Genomic DNA, 27154 nt, shown 5'->3' on the forward strand with positions numbered 1-27154 from the left:
TAGACGATCGGACAGTCCTCAGTTTTGGCACAGAGTACTTATAATTTACCCCCATTGGCATGGAATAAAATGCTGTGTGAGCTTTTTCGTGTTTTTGATACTTATCCTTTAGTGCTAAAATTCAATTATTCATTTTTCCATTCACTCAAAACACTTTGTCCATTTCGTTAGGTCCATATGAAAGTCACTGCCACTGTGAGCCTACGTCACCCGGAGTCTGAGGATTTGCTGGCAACTCACTTCTATATGTGTAATCAGCATTATTTTTCTACGAGGCGGTTTTCCAGTAATCTCTGAAACACAGGGTGGCTACCTTTATGACAGAGGGGCAACACTCGGTCGACATTAACACCGTGTCTCCACTATCACGAGTAGTACGACAAAACACAATAAGCAAGTTGATTGATATACAGCAGGTTGAGACAGCTTTTACTCAAATGAGGTTTTATTAATTTATATTAACTAATTGACCAGGTTATCAATATGGTTACCCAGATGATTAATGAGACTACTAAATTATGATGTAACCAAGATTCTATGTTAATCAGTTATGCGTAAACGAATTTTGTGAGGATGAGAACTTGTAATTTTTGTTCAATCTTTGAAAACACAGCGAGCAATGTTTATGGGAGAAGTGAGGTAACCTTCTAATACATATCTTTTTTCATTTGGAGAAAAGGAAAAAGTCACAAATGATATAATAATAATTTTTTTATTAAAGAGTCAAATATTGCGTAAAGTAACAAGCAATTCTGACAAGTAGCATAATTATTGCCCATTTTTTAGTCCGTCACCATATCTTTTTAATAGTAATATGCTTCAAAAACGTGATCAGTTATACATATATACATACACAGATATGACAGAAAAAAAAGAACCATACTATCTATTATTGCTTCATACCTATGTATTTTACCTCCAAGTCTAGATGTTCTTTTTAGATTTTATCTACTGAGATTCACTAAGTGTATCACTGTCATTGCAAAGCACAAGACGTAATTCTTTATCTCTTGGGAAATGTTACTCTTAATCTCTTTTAATTCTTTTTCAAAAATGTCTTCAGTCATAAGTGCGACCTTTCAAAAAGTCAATATATTAAATCCAATGGATTCATTTTTTATATATAAATGGCATAAATATGAAACAAGCTTAAAGTTGTATCCTGGATATATATGTATGTACAGCTGCCAGAATTATACAGACGGCCATGTCAGACAGATATTAATTATTCTCCCCATATCACAATACACTTTTATCATTCACAATAGAATTCAGTGTTCAGTGTTACAAAGGAACAGTTCAACACTGGTCAGTACTCTAAGACCAAAATATACTTGTCTATTTTGTCCCTGGATTGAAATAGACCAAAATCTTAAATTTATAGGACAAACTTCCGCTTTTAGCTCTTGTATAGAACTTGGCCCCAGAACAACTACTTATATTACATTCTAATATGATACATCATGACTTCAAAACTGTAAGCCAATTGAAAAAATTGCATAATATATATATGTATATATCAGACATGGCACTTGGTAACAAAGGACTGTGTAACAGGGGATCATTTTTTAAGTCCTTAACAGAACAAGTACATTTTTCACTTGCTTTTGATATGCAAGTAACTCCTAGATATTACCATAACTCATCACATGTAAAGTATAAGTTTCATTGCCTGAGAGTTGACTAAAATCACTTATCTTTAAGTTAACTGATCCAAGCTTCATGAAATATCTTTTTAAATAGAAAATTGGAAGTATTCATATTTTTAATCCGTAACTTTTCAATTTAAAGTAACTTGTGCGTAACACAATAACAATGTTAACCTATGGTCTTCCCCTTGAATGGTGTCTGCAGCAGGGAAGTAGATGGCAGTGGGAAGTTCTATACAATGTAAAACTTGGAAAAACTGAATACTTCTCTCCTTGAAAATTGTATCAAAACGTTATTGACCTTGAGTGACACTAACTTCAACCGTTTTTAAGGTGTCAGTTTTGTTATTGCTTTTCCTCAATATGGTTATCATCCTGCACAGGGGCGTCGTGAGTGTAGCCATTGCCGTCGAAACCATTGTTGTCGTAGTATACTTTGCTGTTGTCTCTTGGTTGATCCTAAAATAAAGAAGAAAAGAACATATATATACCTAATCATTTCATGGAATCTACACCCAAGACCAAACAATAGGATTTCATTTCCGTGTGTCAATACTATGCGCCTTAATATGCATATGACCATTATTCCATAGAGCTGCCAAATGACGTTGCTGCATTATAAGAATTAAACTGAATCTATATTTGCAAAGAAATCATCATTCCAGATTTCAGTAAGAGTAATGGACTGAAGAAATGAACAAAAAATTCTTTTATTGCAATCCTCAAATATGTACATAATTTTTATAAGAGGGTTTCTAATGGAAATGCAAAATGAATTCATAACACATTTCTAGCTTTTTTTTTTAGCTAAAACCTATTTGATTTAAAACTGTCGTTGTATTGTTTGTAAGCAAGCTTTATATGACAATTGGGTTGCATTCTACCCAGGGAGGTGAGAATGTCTACACAGTCTGAATCAAGGTCCAAAAATATGCCAGACATATTTTTGTATTGTCATCTGAACTGAGATGCAGTGATGACACTTGGGTATATAAGAAACAGACTTTACTTTTTAAAGTTAAAAATGTAAAAAGTTAAAACTCCATAACATCAAATTTTATTGAAACATTTTATGTTCCAGGAATAATCCACCAACACTCATAATGGCAGTGTTCCTTTTGCATTAAGAAAATGTTCATACTTAGACTCTACAGCTATTCCATATGTTTGTATTTCAGGGTGAATAATCCATTTAGGGATGATTCAATTTTTAAAATGGTCATGTGCTCAAGCTCTACAGGTAACATTATTACAAAGTACTACTTCTACACTGAAAGAACTGTCTCAACATCCCTAGAAAACATTTTCAAGCAAAAAAAAAAAAAAATAAATAAATAAATAAATAAATAAATAAATAAAATAATAATAAAAACATGACCACACACATTTGGGGATGCTACATAACATGCACCAGTACAAACTTTCCCACCATCACAAAAATTAACCTGACATAACTATGGGAAGTTATGTCCATTTTACCACGGAAAACAAATATTCCTTAAGTATAGCCAACAAAGTACACCTGCACTGCTTTTGACAGGAATCTGAAAGTTTAGAAAGTACCATGCAAAAGTTCTACAACAGTTAAAGACCATTACCAGGTTGAAGAATACTGCAAGTTATACATGCATGCACATTGAAATATTCAATCAGGTGAAACACTTGCAAACAATATACATAGAAATAGCTATAAAGTGAAGGCTCCAATCATATGTTAGGGGATGTGTTAGGGGATATGTTGTGCATAAATGGGAATAGGAAATTTCACAAAGCTGTACTATAGCACATATAGGGTGTGCTGAGTATTAGTAATTTTATTAGTAACTAGATTAGTTATGAGCAATTACAGTTACCATATTCACCAAGGGTTTTTCTCCATTCCTTATATTCCAAAAGAATAAGAAAAAGGCCCAAGTAAAATATTGGTTAGTAATATTCAATGTAAATAATAAGCTAAATCCCCCAGCTATGAGAGAACAAACAAAAAAGTCATCAAGCAGAAAAATAATATTAGTGTACAAAATTATGACAAATAAATTCAAGCAATATATATATATATATGTATATGGATAAATAGAAGTAGACTTAAGAAATTGAAAAGATATGTATGAGAAACTACGTAATTAATTTTTTATAGTTTGTGTTTTGAGTAATTAATCTTTGATCCTGTACAAGAAAATCTCTTTTGAAATTATTAACTTTTAAGAAACAGAACTGTTTCATTAAAGTATATGCAGCATAGTAGTAGCAGTGAAATAATTTTTTCTAGAAACTGTGAAAGCACTAACAAAAGCAAGCACTAATCTCACTAAAAATCTTTAGTTGAAAAGTTGTCACAAATGTTAAAAGGCTTAAATTGTTAGACAAGGTACTTGCAGAAGTAAAAGTAATTGAAACAACCAGGAGTGGTCTTATGCACCTAGATATATCTGAAATTTAGAGATAGTTAATCCAAAAGAGATCTTCCTGTGCTGGATAATTAGCTTTTCATGTACAGGCATACCTTGTGGCTAGTGAGGCTTTGAGTGGACTTTCTGTATGCCCTTTCTTTACGGAAATGGCAGCAACGTTCCACCAGGATAAATACGCCTATGAGAATTATGGCCCCGCCAACACCCCCAATTATAGAAAATATCTGTATATCTGTCAGGTCTGCAAAATAAGCAACAAACAAAGCAAAATAAGTGACCTTTAGATGACCTTGCCCTCATTTTTTTCAACTACTCAAAAATGATGAGTCATGCTTGTTGCTGCAGCGTGTCCAGGATAACCTTAGACATCAAGTTAGACCAGAATCAAAATTTTCTGCAACTTTTAAATTTTCTGAACAGTCTATAACACAGTCAAACAACCAAGATACGATGCAGTCAATCGCATGAGCCATACATTTTTGCTACAGAGGCAGGCAGACTCGGTGAGAGCACCAGAGCCTGACCAGGGGTGATCTGCTGCTGCCCCCTATTTACCTGCATGTTGTGAAGTTTGTAAACATGACTGGTTTCATACTCTCTCCGCTGTTGACAGCATTTGCAGATGAACACCATAAGCATGAGCAACAGAAGCAGGGCTGCTACACACACCACAATTACTATCACCATTGTTGTGTTTAACAAACCTGAGACACCTGTAAAATATGGCATGATTATTACAGCTCCAAACTTTTCAATTTTGTTTTGATGCTTTAATATTTCAATTTTTTTTTTGCCTGAATGGTCACTGGTAACAAGTATGCAGAAACAGAGGGGAAATTTCAATTTGAAAAATATTGATTATTTTAATTTTAATCTGGGCATTTATGCACTTTGTAAATATTTGCAATGGCTAGCATATAATGAATATGTGCCACAAAAAAAGGAAATGGGGATAACTTACTCTTGATCTATTATTTTTTAAACATGTTAACTTGAATTCCAAGAACAACAATCTTGAAAATTTTTTGATTTTTCAAAAACTGTTGTGATCAATCAATTAATACTAATTCCAGTCAAAATGAAATTTTGTTTTCTGTTAGCTATAAGCTGTCCCTGTAAAATATGTTAATCAAAATCCTGAAATGCAATTATTATTCAGAATAAGAGATATATAGTAAATTATCTAGCAGTGAGTTTTTTTACTTGTAAATTATTTCATTATTCAAAAGGTAATTCCTTGCAATCAAGCCTTCCAAACTTTAAAAAGAAAATCAATCCAACAAGGAAGGTTTTCAACTTCTTTCCCCTTATTCATGTATAAGTCTGAACATCTTCTGTGGCTTTTTCTCTAAATCCTCCCATTAAACTCAGAAACAATTAAATTGTCACTTACCACCAGTTGGTTTTTTATCTGTCCCTGAATAAATAAGAAAAAAAAGGAATTAGAAAGAATTTGTATAGTATCATCATTATTTATAAGCTCATGTCACAGAAAAACCATAAAGATGCCTTAATTATCAAATAAATGTCTGGAAAATTCATCATTAATATTTATTTTAATAACATCTATTTTGCATGTGATTCTGTATCTCAAACTCTAGATCATTTCTTGACAACAGTTTGTTCAACAAAAAGTCATATATTACCCTGTTGTTTTTTCGGCTCTACAGTTATAGAGCCCAGGTCTGCAGTCAGGCTCTGCGAGGAATAGTTTGCCCTTTTCAGGGCCTCCAGTGAATCACTCTGGGCTGCAGCTTCGCTGTTATCAGGAACGTCAGCCTCTATATCCAGTTTGGCAACCACACTGCCTGGCCTGAAAATACATCAGACTGGAATACTGGACAAGGTCTTAACTTCATCTACAGGACAATAATTCAGCAATTTAAAGCGTTGATTTTTCAACCAAAAAGACAGAGTTATTGATACAGCTTTCAGTGACAACCTCAATCTGTTTTTTCCTTCACAATTTAATAAGTCGCATTCAAATTCAAAACATTACTTGCCAATAGGTCTAACTCTCCTCTAGTAAAGATGCAAGAACTTACGCAAATTCTGCAACCCTCATACTCCTGTAACCTGGCAGTGCTTCTTTCAAAGCAGGCTCAACCTGGAACAAAACAGATGCTGTTTATAAAAAATAATAACATCTAAATTGTGCCTTAAATCATACTTACAGGGAAAATAGAAGTAGTAGTAGTAGTAGTAGTAATCTTCACAAGTCTATTATTTTATTTTACAAAGTCAGTGGAATTAATTATTAATTCCACTGACTTTGTAAAATAACTAAGATCCATACGGCATAACCAATGCCAATATCCTGGCTTTACATTGCATGTTGTTATATCTTATCACATCACCAGCTTGGTCATAGATCTTAGAGTAAAAGAAAGTGGATGCTGACTTTTGTGTAAGAACGACTTAAATGCAAAGAATGAAAATGAAAGTTTTTATTCATTGACTATAGCAAACTCACGGCTGCCTTCACTTTGCTCTCAAGTTCTATAAACTCTTCTGTGTTCCTGTTCCTCAGGTTTTCAGTGAATGTGACACTGGTAAATCTGACAGATGCAGACATGGTAACTGTCACTAAAATAGTAAAAAAATGTCAAGTCAATTGCATTCAGTTATTTATTAGTATTAATCAAAGCACTTGATGCCCTTTGTAAATAAAGCTGGAAGTTCATTATGTCATATTTCAATAATATTTTGAAACAGTTCCAACAGTTTTGGTTATCTTAAGTTGGAGCCTTTTTACAATAGCAACTCAACTTTGCACAAATTTCAGAAACAATTTTCCACCCAACATTTCATAAATACAAAGAAGTGGTCAGTAAAGAAAGCAGTCAACTTTAGAGTTGGATAGTAATATATATAAAAGAGTTTAAATTGTACGTATTGAAAAAAAACAAAACAAAACAAACACATACCTGAAGAGCATGTCTTTATGCATATTTTTTCAGACGAAATAACAGGGGTTTTGGCATGCTTGTTTATAGATGTGCCAGACACGCTTCCACCAACAGCATACATAAAGTAGTAGCAATCAGTGTCAGAAAACTGGAAGTCATTCTGGTTATCTCCAGTGTTTCTTGCTCTGGTAAACTTGATAGTTGTGACTCCAAACAGTTGGGAGCCCTCTATATTTTTTATATCTGACCTTGAGTCCACTAATGGTGGAGAGTAACCCACTGCTTTCCTGAAGAGTACATAGAAAACAATATATGAAAGTTGCCATTTTAACTGCTTTGCAAGTTCAAAATTGATGAAAATAATATAAAGGACTTTTTTGTCTACTGTATCTTACATCTGTTGTAAATGATTTTTCAACAGGAGTACAGATAAGAGCACGGACATAAAAGGAAAGATCATATGGAACATTAGAGCACTGGATGAATCAGAACATTCACAACTGAGTTTGTTTATTTTCACTAAAGCAATGTTAAATATTATTTTCCTCTGACTAAATTAAATTGGATTATTTTTGACCAATTGCATTTCCGAAGAAAATTATTATACACCTCAAACTGAATATGCTCATTAGACATCAAATACAAAACACATATAGAGTTTATAATTAATTACCTGTCCTGTACAACAACTCTTCCATCAGCCTCCACCCAACCAACAATAACATCTGTGTCAGGCTTTAAAAAATACAGATATAAAAATAAGTAACATAAAAAATGCATAATTTCTGCTAAAACTTTTTATTTAGGAGTTAGCTTTAAATGACTAGAGTAAGTCTCTACATATTGAAATTAAAATGAAACATTCTGATCAATTCACAAACACAAAACAAGACTGTTAATCCATAAAAAAAATTTCTGCAAAGAGCCAGCAGCTACATGTTCTCATGTTTTTCTCTGTGTCAATTACAACATCTCAGAAACAAATACTGTACAACACAATATCATTCTTTGAGTCTCAGATTTTCTTTTAAAACATAATCTTCAACACTAATTTTGAAGCAGTGACATTGGCAAATAACGTGATTTTTAACAATCATTCCCCCCAAGTTGATTACATACCATAATGGCAGCTTGTCCAATATATTTAACCTATATGTAAACCACACTAAACACACACTTATTTATTAAAATGACCTTTTTCTCAATTGTTATTTTCCATTAACTGAAAACTTAATAAATCAGTTACAAAATAAAAATCATTTGACCTACCATATTCCTATCCGGTGAGAATCCAATACCAATCCATTTGTTCTCAGTGTTTTTGGCTTTCAGAGTAAATGTCACCTCATCTACAGCTGCGTCATATTCCCAGGTGGCTTTGTATTCACAGTCATCATCAGTACAGCTAGTTGGTTGCTTGTGTTCATTGCCACATGGTTTGGTGATTGGTTGTTCTGTAAAAACACAGAATTGTCCATAGTTAAGTGCAAAAAACATGTAGACCTGTTGCACACATAGTTAACAGCAGAATAACATATGAAAAGAAACTTAATTGATCATAAAGATTGCATAGAATACCCAGAAATTGTTCAAGTTCAACCTAAACATTCATTAGACCACTTATGAAAATTATTTTTTTTACAAGATTTATGACTTTGACTAAGGCCAATATGCTGTTTTGCAAATTGATATTGACCGGAAGCCAAAGTCAATTATTATATGTAATTATATAATTTAATACCCAAAATATCAATGTTCTTCACGATAACACCAAAATTACAATATTGCTGTCATCCAACATTGTTATCATCTGGATGCCAGTGTGTTTCTTTAAAGACTTGTCAAAAAAAAAGTTTTTTTTTTTTTTTTTTTTTTGGGGGGGGGGGGGGGGGGAGGGGGAGGAGGTGTTGAATCACCTTGTACATAATATCTCAGCGACTAATAACATGCTGTACACTCACCCACAAAGTTGAGTCTAGCCTGTCCTCTTTGGGCACCATGACCATGATATTTGATCTCATCTGGACGATAAAAGTTGGACACAGCTGGGTTTCCTTTTTCAAGGCCAGACTCTGGGTTGTGGTAATATTGACCAATCTGCTGACCACGGGCCCAGATGACATGCATCAATTCATTTCTAATGTCATGATCCTGTTGTTCAGTAGCTACAGCCAAAAACAAAATTTACATATTTATACATGAACGGCATCTGGAAATCTTCACTCTCACAGTCTGATATATAAATAGGGTGAAAATTGCAATCTTATGTGAATTTTATATTATTTATAAATTCCATGCAAATGCATTTCCTTTTTTCCTTTGTCTATCAAAATTATACAACACAGCACAACTTCAAAAAAGTCCATACACAATGTTCAGCGATTCTATTATATATATTGTTGTGAAGTTGTGCCGTGTTGTGATATATATATATATATATTGGTCATGTCAAGAACATCAGTGCCTATACTGTCTTTAAAACACTGAACTTTCTTTTAGCTATTCACCTTCCAACTTCTTCCTGAATAACACTGTGGTCACTCCATTTTGCTCATATGCCAGTGCTGCTGTTAGACTGTTGAAGCCATTGTCATAAAAAGAATCGGGTCTTGGCGATGAACGATCACGAGTGTAGTAGTCTCCCACATTGCCTCTCATACCACGAGCTCGTCCAATGACAATGTCTGTGCAGTCCATTGCATGCAAGCCAGCTGATATGTGAAGAATGAATCAATGTCATGTGTTAAAAATGTGCCATGTCATTTTGCTCAGTGAGTCATTATAATTTATAATTGTTGGGTTTATTTAGCATCATTTTTTCATGTAAATCTTAAAGTCTCAGATGCCATACAGTTAATGGAAATAATCAATTTACAACTAACATTTTGTTATAAATATACACAAAGCAAGATAACACCTTTTAATAAAACCTTTAAAAAATTCTTAATCATTTAAGTGACAAAGCAAAGGGTTTTCAACCCAAGTACATAAAACACTTCTTGTTGAATTTATCTGAGGACAAGTTATATTTTTGATCATAATGAAAAAATAAATGAATAAATACCATGAATTAATGTTGCAAAAAATATCAAATTGACCACCTCTTGACTAACCCGAGTTTCTGTCAAACAGGTTAACACAGTTATATATATTGGGTCCCAATCCAGAAGTCAATGCAAGAATAGAGCCCAAGTTGATGGAGGAATTTGAAAAACCATCACTTAAGTGTTGGTTAAGAACTTTTTTATTTTCCAAAATTGTTACACAGTTATGGCGAGTATCAGGAGACAAGGACCAAAGGTGCATGTTTAAACGAAATAATATGCTTGAACATGCAACCATGTAACCATGCATTGTTAGAACTTAAAATTACATTTTAAAATTGTAGAGGAACTTTATCCTAATGTGTCATCTTATGAATCTTTCAGGATTCATTTCTGTTAGACTTTAAATAACACATACCTGATCCTTCCGGTTGTGCCCCTGGTTCTGAAGTGGCCCCTGGTTCTGAAGTAGCTCCTGGTTCAGGTGTGCTTCCTGGTTCTGGAGTAGCTCCTGGTTCGGGTGTGCTTCCTGGTTCTGGAGTAGCTCCTGGTTCGGGTGTGCTTCCTGGTTCTGGAGTAGCTCCTGGTTCGGGTGTGCTTCCTGGTTCTGCAGTAGCTCCTGGTTCGGGTGTGCTTCCTGGTTCTGGAGTAGCTCCTGGTTCGGGTGTGCTTCCTGGTTCTGGAGAAGCTCCTGGTTCGGGTGTGCTTCCTGGTTCTGGAGTAGCTCCTGGTTCGGGTGTGCTTCCTGGTTCTGGAGTAGCTCCTGGTTCGGGTGTGCTTCCTGGTTCGGGTGTAGCTCCTGGTTCAGGTGTGCTTCCTGGTTCTGGAGTGGATTCTGGTTCTGGAGTAGCTCCTGGTTCTGGTGTGCTTCCTGGTTCTGGAGTAGCTCCTGGTTCTGGTGTGCTTCCTGGTTCTGGAGTAGCTCCTGGTTCGGGTGTGCTTCCTGGTTCTGGAGTAGCTCCTGGTTCAGGTGTGCTTCCTGGTTCTGGAGTAGCCCCTGGTTCGGGTGTGCTTCCTGGTTCTGGAGTAGAAATTGGTTCTGGAGTGGATTCTGGTTCTGGAGTAGAAGTTGGTTCTGGTGTGGATTCTGGTTCTGGAGTAGAAGTTGGTTCTGGTGAGGATTCTGGTTCTGGAGTAGAAGTTGGTTCTGGTGAGGATTCTGGTTCTTGAGTAGTTGGTTCTGGAGTGGATTCTGGTTCTGGAGTAGAGGTTGGTTCTGCAGATTAATATGTTATTTGCAATGTGTCATCATTCAATAAAATATATAAAATGAATGCTTTATTGCACTTATTTATAGAGAAGAAAAATCTGTGCACAAACCTGCAATATTACTCATTAACCGTTACCAGTAAAGGGAAGCTTACTTTAGACAAACTTATGTACAATGAGCAACTGAAGACCTGTGAAGTATCCTTTTATGTAAGAAACTAAAACCGGTATTTTTACTAAACAAAAAGGTTTTAAGCTTATACAATTGAAAAAATAAAAACAATGTTGAATATGTTATATTCTATCTTTATATAAGTCCATTTGGGGATAAACCCATCTTTTGACAAACGCCTAATGTAAATTAAGCTATCTAGTTCTACTTTTGTTAGGCAAAGCTCATATATAGTGCTCAATGAATCAGATGGCATAAACAGAAATCCTGATGTTTCTGGGGCAGATCTATGGTATCTTTTCACAAAAGTTCCAATGTCTTAAAACATGATAACTACAAGCCTAACAAAACTATCAAAAATTTCTGCTATCATTTGCAAATTTCAAAGAACATATGGAAGCATTTTGAGTGTCACTCTTTAAAAGGATAATATGATGACTCAATCCCTTGCAATGTCATGATATGTTATTAAAAACAAAACTAAAAACACAATTTTTGTTTTACTTATTTCGGCACAAAACCAAATATTTCCTTTCACTATTCTTGATTGAGTCAGTGAATAAAGATACAATACAAAGAATTACCACAGGGATTCTCAATAATATACCTGGACAAGGTTTGATGCATATCTTTTGGTTGGACATTTCTCTCCATGAGTGATACATTATGTTGTTTGCTTCATCATAGGACCCTCCAATAGCATACAAGAAAAAGAAACAACCGTCTGAAGTATCTGTAAACTGTTTGTCCTTCTCATTATCTCCTGTGTTGCGATTGCGAGTAAAAGTAATGGTTGTTAGGCCTTCAACCTGTGAGCCTTGGATGTTCTCAATATTATTGGAGGCGTCTATGACTGGTGGACTCCTACTTGTAGCATATCTGTGTTAAATAGAAAATAAAAACCATTAATGCCTGTCTGAAACTTTCAACAATTTTATGTTGTTCTTATTCTATAACATTCTTTGGGCCTGTGCAATATGCCTTCTCAAGACTCTGTATCTGCTATCCATGTTTCATTTAATTTGATCATTGACCATTGCTACTCAGTGGTAGGAACATAACTGAAAAACAGACTACCTTATCTACCTATATACCTATCAGACTACCTATTCTATATAGTAAAAGCACCAAAATACTACACAGAAATGTATTTTTAATGATTCCATAATTATGTGTCTGAAAAACTGATAATTTTTCTTGGTTGAAATGACTGAACCATTACCAAAAATTTTGTTATTTTACCTGTCATGTGCCACCACTTGCTGCTCAGAGGTCACCCAGCCAGTTATAATGTCTGCCCCAACCTGGAGATAAACAAATACCACGTGAAGATTCTCATGTTATTCCTACAAAACCTAATTGGTTTTTTAAGTTCATTGCCTAAAATTACTTTAAAGCCATTGAAGACATAAACTAATTCATCAAAAACATTTGCAAAATGCCCTTGCAAAAGACATCACTATCCTATCTTATTATTGCATGTTTCTCATATATGTTTTAAGAAATAGCAGCAATGAAACTTATGCAAATGAATAAATCACTAAAATATCAAAGACACTAAAAACTAATCATGTTACCATTGTTCCATCTTCTGAGAATCCAATACCTATCCACTTGCCCAGGGTGTTTTTAGCCTTCATGGTAAATGTTACTTTATCTGTGGCTGCATTGTATTCCCAGCTGGCTTCATAAGTGCAGTCTGAACCCTGACAAAAACTTATTCTATCTCCACAGCCAGAACTATGGGCATCCCTCCTTTTCCTTTTGTTTCCAGAGTTTGGTGTGGTTCCGGGTTCTGGTGTGGATTCTGGTTCTGGTGTGGATCCTGGTTCTGGTGTGGATTCTGGTTCTGGAGTAGAATGTGGTCCTGGTGTGGCTCCAGGTTCTGGTGTTGCTCCAGGTTCTGGTGTGGATCCAGGTTCTGGTGTGGATCCAGGTTCTGGTGTTGCTCCGGGTTCTGGTGTGGATCCAGGTTCTGGTGTTGCACCAGGTTCTGGTGTGGATCCAGGTTCTGGTGTTGCTCCGGGTTCTGGTGTGGATCCAGGTTCTGGTGTTGCTCCAGGTTCTGGTGTGGATCCAGGTTCTGGTGTTGATCCGGGTTCTGGTGTGGATCCAGGTTCTGGTGTTGCTCCGGGTTCTGGTGTGGATCCTGGTTCTGGTGTTGCTCCGGGTTCTGGTGTGGATCCAGGTTCTGGTGTTGCTCCTGGTTCTGGTGTGGATCCAGGTTCTGGTGTTGCTCCGGGTTCTGGTGTGGATCCAGGTTCTGGTGTTGCTCCAGGTTCTGGTGTGGATCCAGGTTCTGGTGTTGCTCCGGGTTCTGGTGTGGATCCAGGTTCTGGTGTTGCTCCGGGTTCTGGTGTGGATCCAGGTTCTGGTTTGCTTCCTGGTTCTGAATCACCATACCCACTGCCTGGCACATTAATATATTTTCCTGCATATTCTGGAAATCTTTGGCACCTAGCAGTTATACCTAAAATCCAATTATATTTTGCATTAGAATAAGTAAAACAAACCCAATTGTTAAATCACATCAGCTGTGGCCATGTCAGCTATGTTGATAATCTTTGCAGAAATTCAGTCGTTTTGATAAATTTTGAAGTAAAAATGGGAATATTTACCATCAGGTCTCCAGCCTAATGCTGCATAACTGTTTCCTTCATTGATCAGCACCACTTCCAATTCTCTTGTGTCCTGATGAATAAATAATATTATTCATTAAGTATGATTGGCGACTACTTAAATTTTGTAACTTTATCTCAAGATGCATGATAAGGTTACAGAACAAAGGACTCCTTCAAATTCAAAATCAGTAAAGTTTCAAATTTACTGATAATGTACGGAAAGACAGAAAAATCCATCTTTAGTCAACAGCTTTGGCTGGGGCTCATTTATGAAAGTTCATTAAATATTTAACCAAATTATTGTACATACAAAAAATTCCAGCCCAAAAAAAAAAAAAAAAAAAAGATTTTAAAACAAAAAGTTGTGTATCCATAATGAAAATACTTACTGCAAAATGAACTTAATTTTTTTTTACCTTTAGCACTCTGTAGTAGAGGTCGTACTTAGGACTTTGGGAGACCAGAGACACATGAGTGTACAGGGCTTTATTGATGGCTGTACTAGTTACACTGGACTCTGAAAATATGAGATATCATGACAAGTATGAAAATAAGGCTAGAAAAAATTATTCACAAAGTTACATTAATACACATTTCTCATGGCCAACTACTTTCATTTCCATTTGTTTTAAATCTTTAACAACTACAAAATCTCACAAATGCATCTATTACTTATTGACACCTCCATCCACACACATACATGGACATACAAACACATATACACATGCACAAACACAGAATCCCTTTTACTTTAGATACCTCTCCATACATATTCATTTATCACTACCACCAACTCCATCATTATTGGAAACTCTTATTTTGATTTATCAAGCCTAAAATAGTTTTACAAATGTACACAAAGACACTGTGTCAAAGAAATCTTTTACCTTTCTCACAATTGGTTCCAAACCATCCAACATCACAGAAGCAGATTCTCTTAGGGTAGTTAGTGGCATCTATGTCAACACACTGACCATTGCCACAGTCACTGTCAGATTTACACTCATCTGTAATAATATGAAACAGAATTAAACATGAAACTGATTATGGAATAGTTCACAACTACATAGTTTATACAATCAAGAACTAGAGCAAACAAATCAAATGCACAATACTTTTTAAGCAGAGATGCACTTCATCAAGTCGATGGACAGTTGGAAGTTAAGGGTCCAAAAAACAATAATGAACTCTGCTCAAAATACTCTGGTGTTGACAATGTAACATTTGCTGAAACTGACAATGAGTACATATCCTGATACTGACATTGGATACATATCCTGATACTGACATTGGATACATATCCTGATACTGACATTGGATACATATCCCGATACTGACATTGGATACATATCCTGATACTTGCATTGGATACATATCGTGACATTGACATTGGACACATATCCTGATACTGACATTGTATACATATCGTGACACTGACATTGGATACATATCCTGATACTGACATTGGATACATACCCTGATACTGACATTGGATACATATCCTGATACTGACATTGGATACATACCCTGATACTGGCACTGGTCTCCAACATACATTCCAGTGCATACACATACTCCTTGATCATTTTTACTCCCATGGCCAGAACATTCTGTTGGGGAACCTGAATTCAGAAGGGAAACTTCCCATTTTAATTTCTCACAAATAAAAAATACAGAGGTCCTGACAAACTTGTACTGGGATTCAGATCACCATACATAATAAGTATTATAAAAGGACAGAGTTTAAATATAAAAAGTTAATATAAGCATTAATCTTAGATATCATCGTTAGTCAATATTATTTACTTGCAGATATAAATATATTTGGGTTTGTGCATAAATGTAATAAAAACATGGAAATGTTATCAATTTTTAGTAGAAAATGAAAACCTATCTAAGTGACTAACCGTAATAACCATGTTTTTTTCTTAAGATGGAAAAGATGTAAAACAAAAAGAACACCATAGAAAACGACCAGATTTTTAAATCAGAATAGATTTTTACTTTCTTCAAAATAAAATTTAAAAAAACTCATTAAAATTCATTAAAGCAAGCCCAGTTTGTGCAGATACATAGATTTGATAAACCAGACAATATAAATAGTTTTGTGTTGCAGGTTAAATAATTACTTAAAAACTTGGACATGTCTATTTTTAACAATGAAAGAGTATTTGGCAATAAAGAGCTAATTCTGCCTTTCAAATGGTTAAAGCCCCTTTTAATGGCTTAAAAGGTTTAAAATACCCGTGTAAATTGTTATAGTCAAGCTTTTATTCTGTTTCAGCTTACAACCATAGGACACCTCCAGTTTCAAGCCATGATGCTTTCTACTTAATAATTTAATTCTTGCATGATGTAACCTATTAGAAATAGCCTGAATGTAAAAAGGTAACTTTTATACACCCTGAACTTCAGATAACAACAGTACAAATAACCTCTACCATCAGATACTGGCATTTTCCCTTCAGCTGCCTGAAAACCACAAGTACACCAATAATAGAGGCGATTTATCAGGAGACACTAAAACTCAGGGTGCTTGCATAAAAAAAGCATGTTCTGAAACCAAGGCTGGGATCTACATGTAAAAAGCTTGTGTCCAAACCCTTGCACATTTGTTATTATAAACATAAAAAGGAGGCCTACTGAAATGCAGGGTGTTCCAATTCATAGACATACTCCATCCTGAAGGGAAGAAAACATAAGTAGCTTGGTCATATGATGGAATACTGTCCTCAACATGAACAGTCCTATTTGGAAATATTGTTTTCTAAAGAATCTTTCTTAGATAATTCATAACTAGACAACAAGGCTTGCAAATATACACACTCAGCAGAAAAAAACTGTTTTCCTATTGCTCTCTCTTTTAATGTAAACAGGCACAGTCCAGTTAACAATTACTTTGGTAAAATTCTTCAATCATGCTAATTTTTAAAAAGAAACATGTCTTTTAACCAAACCAACCCAACAAACTTAAAGTAAGGCAAAAATACAGTTTAGCAAATATAAAGGGTAAACATGCAGTATTTCTGCATGAAAAGTTTCAAAAACCAAATTGTAAATACATAGAACCCATGCATGCAGGTTGAGAATCTTAGTACCATCCAGGCTGAAAAAACAGTATATTTTTTCCAGGAGGAAATATGTTACCAAAATCTATGCAGAGCAAGGGTTGCAGTGGTTAAAATTACAAAAAGAAAGTTTTGCTGAGAGACTTTTTAAAAGTGATAATATTCAGAATATTAGAATTATCAAAATTTGTCTGAAAAATTGCAGACTAGTCAAATGCCAGGCCCATAGCCAGGGGGGGTTCGGGGGGTTCAAAAGAACCCCCCTTTTTGCTGGAAAAAGGTCCACTCTGGGTAAAATTTGACCTAGGTACATGGGGATTATATGGTAAAAGGTCCACTTTTTCAGAAAAAGAACCCCCCCTTTGAAATTTCTGGCTACGGGCCTGAATGCGGCATGCAAAGATGTGTTTACAGCAGAGACTGATTATCACATGCACGAACATCTTCACAAACATTTACATTCAGTGCACATTTTCAACTAATTGACAGCGGGTCCACGTCTCTGAATCTCAATTTAAACACAACACTGATTGTAAAGCACAACCTTCAGTGCCTAACTGTCTGTTTGTTATGAAATCATTCAAAAATATCTGTAAATTTAATTGAACTCAGCATGTTTTCTTGTTGGTTTTCTTACAAAACACTCACAAAGACAATTTTTTTATCTTTTTATCTCAATTATAAAAGTTGACATAAGTTATAAAAGCACACCACAATTCAGTGAAGGCCTTCTTGAAGAAAAGGTTACTTTATTCCAACAGACTCACCTGACTTGATTTTGATGTCAGCACAAGACCAAAAGCGGTATCCATTTCCCCACTCTAAAGCCTGGCGCAGCAGACGCAGGGTGCACAAATCACAGGTGAAGCCAGCAGGGAGAGACACAGTGTGCGACTGCTTACTGAAATACATCCAAAGTAAAGACAATAAACAGACTAAACAAAGCACTCACTACCACTTGCACAGCTTTGTTGATGTCCCCATCTCCTTTCAGTCACATTCTTTAATTTCATGTAGTCTGTGGTCTTTAAGATTTCTTTTACCTATTTAATTTAATGTAAGAAGCCTTTTGGGGACTCTAAAGGGCTTGACTCATAGTTGAAAACATACAAAATACATGGCAACATGGCCTGGTCCAAGGCACTCTGAATGTTTTGGATACTTATTATGATTTTTTTCAACATCTTCCCAATGTAAACACATTTTTTCTTTTTATCTCAATTATTAAAGTTGACAAAAGCTATAAAAGCACACCACAACTCAGCCAAGGCCTTATATCCATGTATATTGACAATGTATTCTCTATTTTGAAGTAAATCTAAGCCAGATAAAACACTTTCCTTTACAATCAACTGATCCAAGAGGGGCATGCTTGCATTGTATTTTTGTAATTGCTAATACAGGTAGAGCGAGGTTATTCAATCATTTTCCCCTGGTCCTGTTTCACAAAAGCACTGATGTCAAAAGTTTATCTCAGTCAATACTCACGTTGTGTCATTGCCAGGAAAGTTCCACTGCAAGTTGGTAGCTGTAGGAGCCAATTTGTGTTCCACGCTGCCACTGGCATCTAAGATCTCTAGGCGGTAACCACCCTGATGGGGTCAAATCAAAGTATTTAATAATAAGTAAACTATGTCTAGCAAATTTATAGGTCAGGTTAAAATTTGCTAAAATAATAACCCCCAGTTAAAATATATGTGTTATAAGCCTCAATAAAACATGTTTTGTTGTTATGTTTTGTTGTAAATAATGAATAATATTATCATCTTTATCAATCAATGTAACAAAGTGAAAGTTCTTATAAATTATGTTCTTTGTATTGCCTTTTTTCAATGTTTATTTTTGATAAATCATTAATGAAAATTTTAACCATTCTAAACTTGAAAGAACAGTTTTATATTGACTTTTTTTATGAATTACAAATGAATGCATGACAAGGTGTAATGCAACTCCAACAGAGAGAAAGCATTCCTCAGCATCTGTTTAGAATAAAAGAAAATGTTTCAAGAAAAGAAATAAATTACTGAATCTGATAAGAAATATGTTAACAATTGTTTTCTAGTTATGAAATTCCTGCAGTGTGTTTGATATGAAGTGATAGTTGTTGTGCACCCATGAGTTCCATGAAAAACAATTAAACTCTTTTATAGAGGAAAGCAAACTTCAAAATTAATGTTTGCTTTGTTTTAGTCATATAAAATTTATATTAATGTCATTTTTGTATGTCAAACCCTAAACTTTGAAAATGGCAGCTTTTTAAGGCTTCGTTGGGTCAAAAAGCAATCAAACACTGACATAAGTAAATTCATAAAAAACGTGCTTAAAAAAATCATTATTTAGACAATGTCTGGAATGCTCAGATACACTGGAGGGGTAAATAAGGTCAAATTTTCTCATTCCTTTTTCATTCAAAAATACACCTGCCTTGGGAAATTTGGCCAGGTATCAAATATGTGCATGACAGTCTCGAGCATACAGTCATGAAGTAATAACCACAGACAATTTGTAGGTCAACCTTCATGGCTGATTACACCACAAATATGGTTATAACCTCTTTTCAAAAGGTATGTGACAATTGAAATTCAAGCAGTCAAATACCTTAGATTACCGGCATGCATGCGATGATATAAGTAACATAGTTATGAAATAGTGGACTGGTAGACTACAGAAGAGAAAAAAGCAGTATTGCAAGATGCATGGGGGAAAACTAACCATAAATGAAATTCCCACCAAAACTGCCAGTTGACACATGTTTAATATGGTTATCATACCTCAGTACAGGTCTTTTCATAAATATTACTTACAAAATGATAATGACATATGTATATCAGTTTATAATTCAAATTTAATGAAGGATTTTGAAATATCATAAAAGGGCAGACATATTTGTAAGACTGCAGAAAGGGGAAGGGGGATGAAGAAATGCACAAAGATTAAAATGAAAAATGGGTCCTCCACAAAGTTAGGTTTCATATAACAAATGAATGAAAAGAAATTGAAGCTTAACTTAAATCAATATGCAATTCTAAAATGAAGCACATGGTCAATAAAGAATATTTACCAAAATTGTGAACCAAAAATAAATTGTGTGTGTTTGTGATTGGGGGGGGGTTGTTTCACAAATCATGATTGTTTTCTCCAGTCATTAGGACAGGTCTTATTTTATAGTTCTTCACCACAATTTTTTTCAGCACAAATTCATCAACAAATCACTGGCCAGTAAATTTCTACAGATTTTAGATATGATGAACAGCATGGATTGCTTGGATCGACATAACTTTGGTTAATATGAAGAAATAACTACAAACAGCAATAACTAAGCCAACCATGAATTTGCTGTCAACATACAGACACTGCTGGTTTACACAGAGTAGGACAACACTAATCTTGACCTCCATAAATTATATTACTTAAAGCAACCTCTTTACAAACTCCTAGGTAGTTAACTTAGCAATAACGTATCTTTAACCCTACATAATCAGGTCATAAAATTATCTTTTATGAATGAATCATCCGATCATTTATGATTGCCAAGGGACACTGGTTCCAACAACCAGGTACAAGGTTCCTGTACCTGTCAGTGCCAGCCCAGACAACAGTGTTCAGACTGCAGCCTTGAGCCATATTCTCTATACACCTGTCCCCAAGCACCTGCTCTGCTCCTCCATGGCTGCTCCCATACAGCATTAATTTGATTTTTAATCCTCAGCTAACACAAAGGTATCATTGTCAGAAAAGTTCACTATTTTGTTCTTTGTCTTAAAACCTGAGCCCATTTGAACAAGCAGACCTTATAAAACAGCACTTGTCCAAATTAAAGTGTATAGGTCGGAAGATGGAATTTATGGATGAGGGGCATATTATCTGAAACAACTGTTAAATGTCCACTAGTTCAATATGAACAGTATCTTTGAAAATCCACAATTTGTCTATGTTGCCTCATACCCAATCTACCAACAGGTAATTGCCTTAAAGGTTAATGTTAAATTGGCACAATAATTTTGGAAAAGGATGGTGGATAATAAAAAGGAATATGTCATATGAATTCTGAATTTTGCAATGATTAGCATCATTTCATATCTCCAGTTAAGAAAAAACTGTAACTGTTTCATCTGGGCGGGTACTTCTCTTTGTTTTATCCATTAAAAATTATCTAAATAACTACTCATAATGAGAAAAGATTTGCTTCATAAATTATAATATAAATTATTGCCAAACACAGGCCCACAGTCACGTCTTCACAATCTATGGTAATAAAATTAGTCACATAATAATAATATGAGTCAGAATAGTCATACACAGGGCAGAGATGAGTACCTTACTGTCTGGACCATGCGTGATGGAGAGACATTAATTCACAGGGATTCATCTAGACCTATGATTAATCCTGGTACTTAACATATCACAGTGGTTCTTCAATCAGTTTCACATCAGATCTGGACCAGACCCAGAGTCACTTGTTAAGACATGTATGTCCACTAAGTAATACAGAGCTGACTGGACACAAGTTAACACATTTTTTTCTTTCATAATGTGCCATTGTTTGGAAAAGTAACAATTAACTATGAAAATCTGCACCCTGTGAAGCATCCACACATTTGTAAAAATAAAGTACTTTTTAAAGTCACATATTATTGAAAATACATGTCAGGAAATATTTGATAAATAAGTAAATAACAATACGTTATTATGATTTATTTAAATGGACTTATAGGGGGAGGTTATGATTCAGTTGATGTTTATTAAATATTATATGCATGAAGTGTTAAAAATAGATGCATCTTTCCTATGCTTATGTAGTCAGACGCATCCCGAGAAACTTCAACATTAAACAATTATAATTATTTCATACTGATCAAATATCTGGCTTTCACACTCAAAGCCACAGGCATACTGATTAGGCATAGGATTATCAAAGATAGAAATATTCATTTTTAGGAATTCTATATAAAAAAAGGAGAAATGGGATGGGCCCCAATATTTCAAATTACTCACATCACCCTTCCCTTTGCTTTTGTGAGACACAGCGAATAAATTTATATTTTTGTCAAAAAAAATATATATAAGATTTGTTGTTTGTGGTTATGATGTTGTCACCAGTACTTGCTTGGAATAAACAATTGTTTGTAAGATAAACAGTTATGCTTCAGGAGACTGACAGCAAAAGTTGAAAACAACTGTTACTTTTGTTTTCCAATATTTCTTTTTAGTCTTAAATTTAATTAAAAAACAGGTGCAATTTAAACTTTCTACCAAATAAAATTGAAATATTTACCACCCCAAATCTTTTGCCCACCATTCTGATATTTCGTATTTCAAATGAGTCTAATATCACCTGGCACCAACAGTTAAATTCCATGATAGAGTGCATGACGTTATGTAATGCCATGGCTCTAACGAAATGGGAAGCAAGAATAATTTATCAAATTTAGTAGTTTCATCTATGGTTTTCTTCTGTGGCAGCTTTAAAATGTAAAAATTCAGCCTTTTTTCATTATTTTATAATTTCATATTATTTCATAATTTCAGTAACAAAAAGCAATGTATGACACCCAATTTCATCCAAAGGCACATAGAAAGTGTTCTGAGATAAAGAACATGTGTAGAGTAATTTGTGGTGGTTTTTTCAAGTTTTTTTTTAAAGCTGAAAGTCTTTTAATATTAATCTTTGAAAAAATCTCACCTGATGCGGATAAGCCAGATGCCATGTCACAGTAATGTCAGCCCCTTGCTGGAATTCTGTCACCAAGTCACCTGCAAAATGGAATAACAAACAAATAAATCGTCACTGAAAATCTCATCCCTGAACCAGACACATGACAAACATGAACAGGTATTTGTTAAACTATTTACCACGTGTTAAACTATTTACCATTTGAAAAAGAAATTGTATATAATTTGATTCCCAAAATGCGTCACACCTGGCCTGTCACAGTTAAAAGTGCAGAATTTTTTTATGTATGAAAAGCTTAGTTCTTATAAACAGGCAAGGCAAAGGGACATTCTGCCGTGTCCCCCCCCAACACTTTATTGATCTTCACTTCAAAATTTTTATCCCACCATTCATGTCAAATTAAGAAAAGTTACTCTTTGTTGGCATCTTTCACCAACTTAGTACTAGTAATACAAGTGTTTGGGAAAGATGGGAAACACTGGGAAATTCCACTTCAAATTTAGTTTCTATTTCATAATAGTTTAACATAAAATGGGAAACATCATTAAATCTTATATGCAGTGTGAACATAACATCTGAGAACAAAAGAACCCAAGGTCTCAGAAAAATTATCACATTCTGCATTATCAAAGAGAAATGAGGAAAAGAAGAACAAAAACTCCATTCTTGAACTTCCAAAAACTGACCTCTCTATTCAATTTTGGGGTCTTAAATACTCAAATCACAATATCCCTGTATAATAAAACCATTGCCATCCAGATAAGTTGCCCCTGATAGCACGTAGAAGCCACCCATTACTACCACCCCTGGGTATCACTGAATATCTAACAGCATACCTGTCTCATCACACTGTAAAAGAGAGGGCTCAACCAGCCTCGGAACCAGGGTAAATTAACACCAAATTACACAGCACTGCATCAGAAACAAGTGACAATATGTGTGATAAAATCGGAGTAACTGCATGACTTTCTTCTTAAGGTTGTAATTATGGTAAGTATGCCACTAATTAACATAGCATGATTATTATTATATCAATCTAAAAGATACTGGTGAAAGTGTGACTGACACCACTTGGTTGTGATGAAGTGATAAGCAACCATACAAAAGAATGCCTGTTTTGACATTAAGGATTGCCCCTACAACTAGCCCTACCCTTTACTCATTAAAATACAATGATGGTTTGTCTCGATCTTCATCCACAGAGCTTTGACAGCTGTAACTAATGAAATGCTTGTGCTGATTGCACACCACTGCCTAAGACATTACAGTGACATCTATGTCACCTCTCGCAGGCCAGTTAAAAATCATATCATCACTTCTCAACTAAAGAAAGTTACTCATTGCATTTATTTAGACCATATGAAAAAATTTAAAAAAAGAAAAATCTAAATGGAGACTGAAAATCCTGAAATCGGGCATAATCCTGAAAACTTTTCATCCATGCTCCAACATCTTTTCTTGCATTATTATTTTACTTACAGAAGAAAATCAAGATAAAAGTAACACAAATCGACCATGGTTTGTGGTACCTTGGACCCAATGTACACGTACATTATAATGGTACCAAATAATAATTTTACGAGACTTCATATTACTGAAGTACATACAGTATATCTATTAAGGTGCATGACACATGTAAAACAATCCATTAGATAACATTAATTAGTACAGTATTTGTTAGAACTCAAAGGCAAATTAAAGTATAACTTCAGTAACATGATATGAAAGAAAGAACAGAGGAAAAGAAGAAACACAAGAGAAAGAAAGAGAAAAAATGAAGAAAGAAATAATTAGAATAACTGATGCCCTATACTTATGTGAAGAGCAAAGTACAGTGTACTTGTCAGCCATATCAAATTTGTAGAGAGAGCAAACGGTGTCAAGTTTTTAATTCCTAATCACTACAGAATTGATAGTTATTATATTTTGCATGCCTCTCATTCTAACGCCCACTTTTCCTATTGCTCCTTAATCTCTCACATAAAATAATCTACAATAAAAGAACTTGTCCTATACACTATATGACCAATTTGTGACAGTAGACATAAATCACAAGGCATATATAAAAGAGTATTGTAATGCCTGTGTAAAAGCATGAGTCTGTGCCAGGAGGCAGACATTTAATAGCCAAGTAATGTGGAATGGTCAGGGAAGTTACCAGACACTATATCACCAGACAGCAAAGAACCCAGACAAGTTCAAAAGAGTTAATATTCCACAGCCAGATGTACATGCGTCTACCCTTGCAAAAATGAATTGATAACAAATTAATAAAGAAATGAAGACACTATAAAATTATCTATAAAATGTCACCAATATTATAAAATTCCTACAGGGATTTAAAAATACTTGTTGCCAAAGAAAAAAGTGATACTTTGATTAAATATTTATCAACTGTATACAATGCATTGGAAAAAGTATAAATGTTGTCCATCAAGTACTTAATATAGACAAACAAACAGAAAAAATAGAAACAGAACCCAGCAGAACAGAGCATGGAATACTGTGTAAATTAATAAATCCTTATGTCAAGCATACCAAAGCACTTCAGAAAATACCTTTTAAAAACTACTAACTTAAATAGCCAGTAACATACCAGTATATTAGTAGCACACATAGTAAACTGAGAAACTTTTCTCCAGCTGTTCTAAAAAAGTAAAGAAACACCTAATGTTGTTGTCGGGAAGTTATTTTTTCTGTAGTAGACCACAATTTTCAATATTAAAGATAAAAATAAACTTTTTATATGTAACTTTTCTTGGGAAATGAATCCCAGTAACCATTGCTCTCCTTTGTCACCATGACTAAACACTGTATTTTATTGCCGACTGCCGTCAGGTCACAATATGTTATGCATGCAAAAAAGATTTTGCAACATGAAACTACCCATGTCAAAAATACTAGTGCACAGGTTCAAACATAAAATTCAACTTAATATCTATGCCATATTACACTATACCGGTATACCAGTATTATGTGATCAAAGTGGATAAAAAAAAAAAAAAAACAAGAAGAGGGGGTGGGCAGGGGATCATATGAAATATGGCTTTTCAGTCCTAACAGTATGTTTTTCCTCTATATTTGGGAGGGTTGGGTACTAAATAGAGACTTCTAATTCAATTTTGTTTTTAAAAAATGGAGAGAAACTCCCCCCTTTATTTAATCAGCATATGTTGACCCCTGGAGTCGCCCTCACCCTAATCCCCCTCCCCTCAGTCTGTAGTGACTGACCTCTGCATTCTTTTGGTAAGAATCATTACCAATACCAAGTAAACGCCCAATTACACAACTTTCACTTATTGGCCAACCTGTCCATCACGATGACCAGTTGAGAGTAAAGATACAGGTAGACAATCCTACGCTTGACCCTTTCACCTGCCCCTGTTGTATAATCATAATGTAGCTGTCAACACCTTTGACAGTTAACAAGGACTTAACATCAATACTGTAGTGGATCAGTAAATACAGTAAGATTTAACATAAAATGGTCTATCAAGAATTTGTATCAAAGTATTGTGATGGTACTGTACCTTTGGGCATTCCACATGGACCCTTCGTACGTGCATTGTCTAAAAAGTCCAAATCGTATTTCCTTGCTGGTGGATATGTTAAAGCCACATGAGACAATGAGCTGTGAAACAATCCTTGAAAAGCAAGAATGACAAGCAGCATCCAGTATGTTGTAAACATGTTGTTTTTGGGTGCGTGGTGGCTGGCACTTGAACTAAATGATATACCCACACAGGCCCCTACTTCACTTTCTTATGTGACCACAATGTTGAGATAAAAAAAGTTGATGAGGTAAAAAATGCCTCTGGCATTAACACTCTTGTCACTTCAACTGTCCTGAACCTGTCAGGTCTTCCACTGGAATCTCTCTCTTTCTCTTCAGCTATCACTAGTATAATAGTCTAATAGGCACAAACACACACACACACACAGTCACACAGTGTGGTGTGTCTCCAGCTATCTTCTTTTCAAAGTTTTCCTACAACTACCCTGCTCTGTCCAACCAGGATGGAAACAACTACATGTACGTCAGGCGTAAGTCCCAAAATCTGCAACCTCACTTCACAGTGTGTTGATCCCCACCATTGTCACTAATGGCTCGGATGACTCTGCATTAAATCCCCTCTACCGGGCTATTATAACACATCACAGTGTGCAACCAGTAGAAAGTGCTTTCACAGGTGAGTCGGCCATGCACGGAGATCTGTATCTCAGAGGTCCCTCTCTGTATTCACCTGAGCACAACCACTGACCAGCCTTTGTTGTGACAAATACCATCAATGCATGTGGTCATGCAATACAGAGGTAGTCAGTCACTCTCTGCACCAAACGGGGCACTGCACTGTGGATAATGCAGCTGAGGTCTTTGTGGGACATGCATTATATAC

General features: G+C 35.0%; 2 protein-coding genes across 5 annotated transcripts in view; one reads left to right on the plus strand and one right to left on the minus strand.

Moving 5' to 3' along the window:
- LOC147764315 (uncharacterized) overlaps nucleotides 1–1060 on the plus strand; it is a 6517-nt gene extending 5457 nt beyond the window's left edge. Inside the window, exon 2 of the mRNA XM_087000622.1 lies at nucleotides 172–1060. Coding sequence (XP_086856748.1) covers nucleotides 172–221 — 50 coding nt within the window. The 3' untranslated portion in view covers nucleotides 222–1060. The remainder of the gene's footprint in view (nucleotides 1–171) is intronic.
- Nucleotides 694–27114, minus strand: LOC106159988 (uncharacterized). 4 transcript variants are annotated; one of them, XM_087000616.1, is made up of 23 exons: nucleotides 26288–27114; nucleotides 22767–22837; nucleotides 18572–18675; nucleotides 17851–17984; nucleotides 15542–15637; nucleotides 14903–15022; nucleotides 14432–14532; nucleotides 14013–14085; nucleotides 12972–13864; nucleotides 12637–12698; nucleotides 12002–12273; nucleotides 10432–11229; nucleotides 9477–9680; nucleotides 8931–9134; nucleotides 8239–8423; nucleotides 7643–7704; nucleotides 6988–7256; nucleotides 6534–6646; nucleotides 6106–6167; nucleotides 5707–5873; nucleotides 5454–5477; nucleotides 4616–4773; nucleotides 694–2108 (listed from the first exon to the last, which is right to left on the minus strand). In XM_087000616.1, the coding sequence occupies exons 1-23, from the start codon at nucleotides 26445–26447 to the stop codon at nucleotides 1995–1997; spliced, it is 4446 nt and encodes a 1481-aa protein (XP_086856742.1). In that variant the 5' UTR covers nucleotides 26448–27114; the 3' UTR covers nucleotides 694–1994. The 4 variants fall into 4 exon arrangements, with proteins under 4 accessions (XP_086856742.1, XP_086856743.1, XP_086856744.1 ...); XM_087000617.1 differs by lacking the exon at nucleotides 4616–4773 and adding an exon at nucleotides 4153–4301 and having other exon boundaries at nucleotides 26288–27113; XM_087000618.1 differs by having other exon boundaries at nucleotides 10432–11211; nucleotides 26288–27111.
- Between the last annotated feature and the right edge of the window lie 40 nt (nucleotides 27115–27154).

This window comes from Lingula anatina, chromosome 1 (genome assembly GCF_051362555.1).
Source record: "Lingula anatina isolate TDL-2025a chromosome 1, LinAna3.0, whole genome shotgun sequence".
Lineage (NCBI taxonomy): Eukaryota > Metazoa > Brachiopoda > Lingulata > Lingulida > Lingulidae > Lingula > Lingula anatina.

Bases quoted from the DNA above. Each gene is read 5' to 3' on its own strand.
- LOC106159988 (XM_087000616.1), bottom strand. From the start codon at position 26,447: ATGTTTACAACATACTGGATGCTGCTTGTCATTCTTGCTTTTCAAGGA. The intron at 12,274-12,636 runs GTAAAATAACAA...TATTTAACACAG, and splicing joins CAAGTGGTGGCACATGACAG to ATATGCTACAAGTAGGAGTC. The intron at 6,647-6,987 runs GTATGTGTTTGT...TTACTATTTTAG, and splicing joins CATAAAGACATGCTCTTCAG to TGACAGTTACCATGTCTGCA.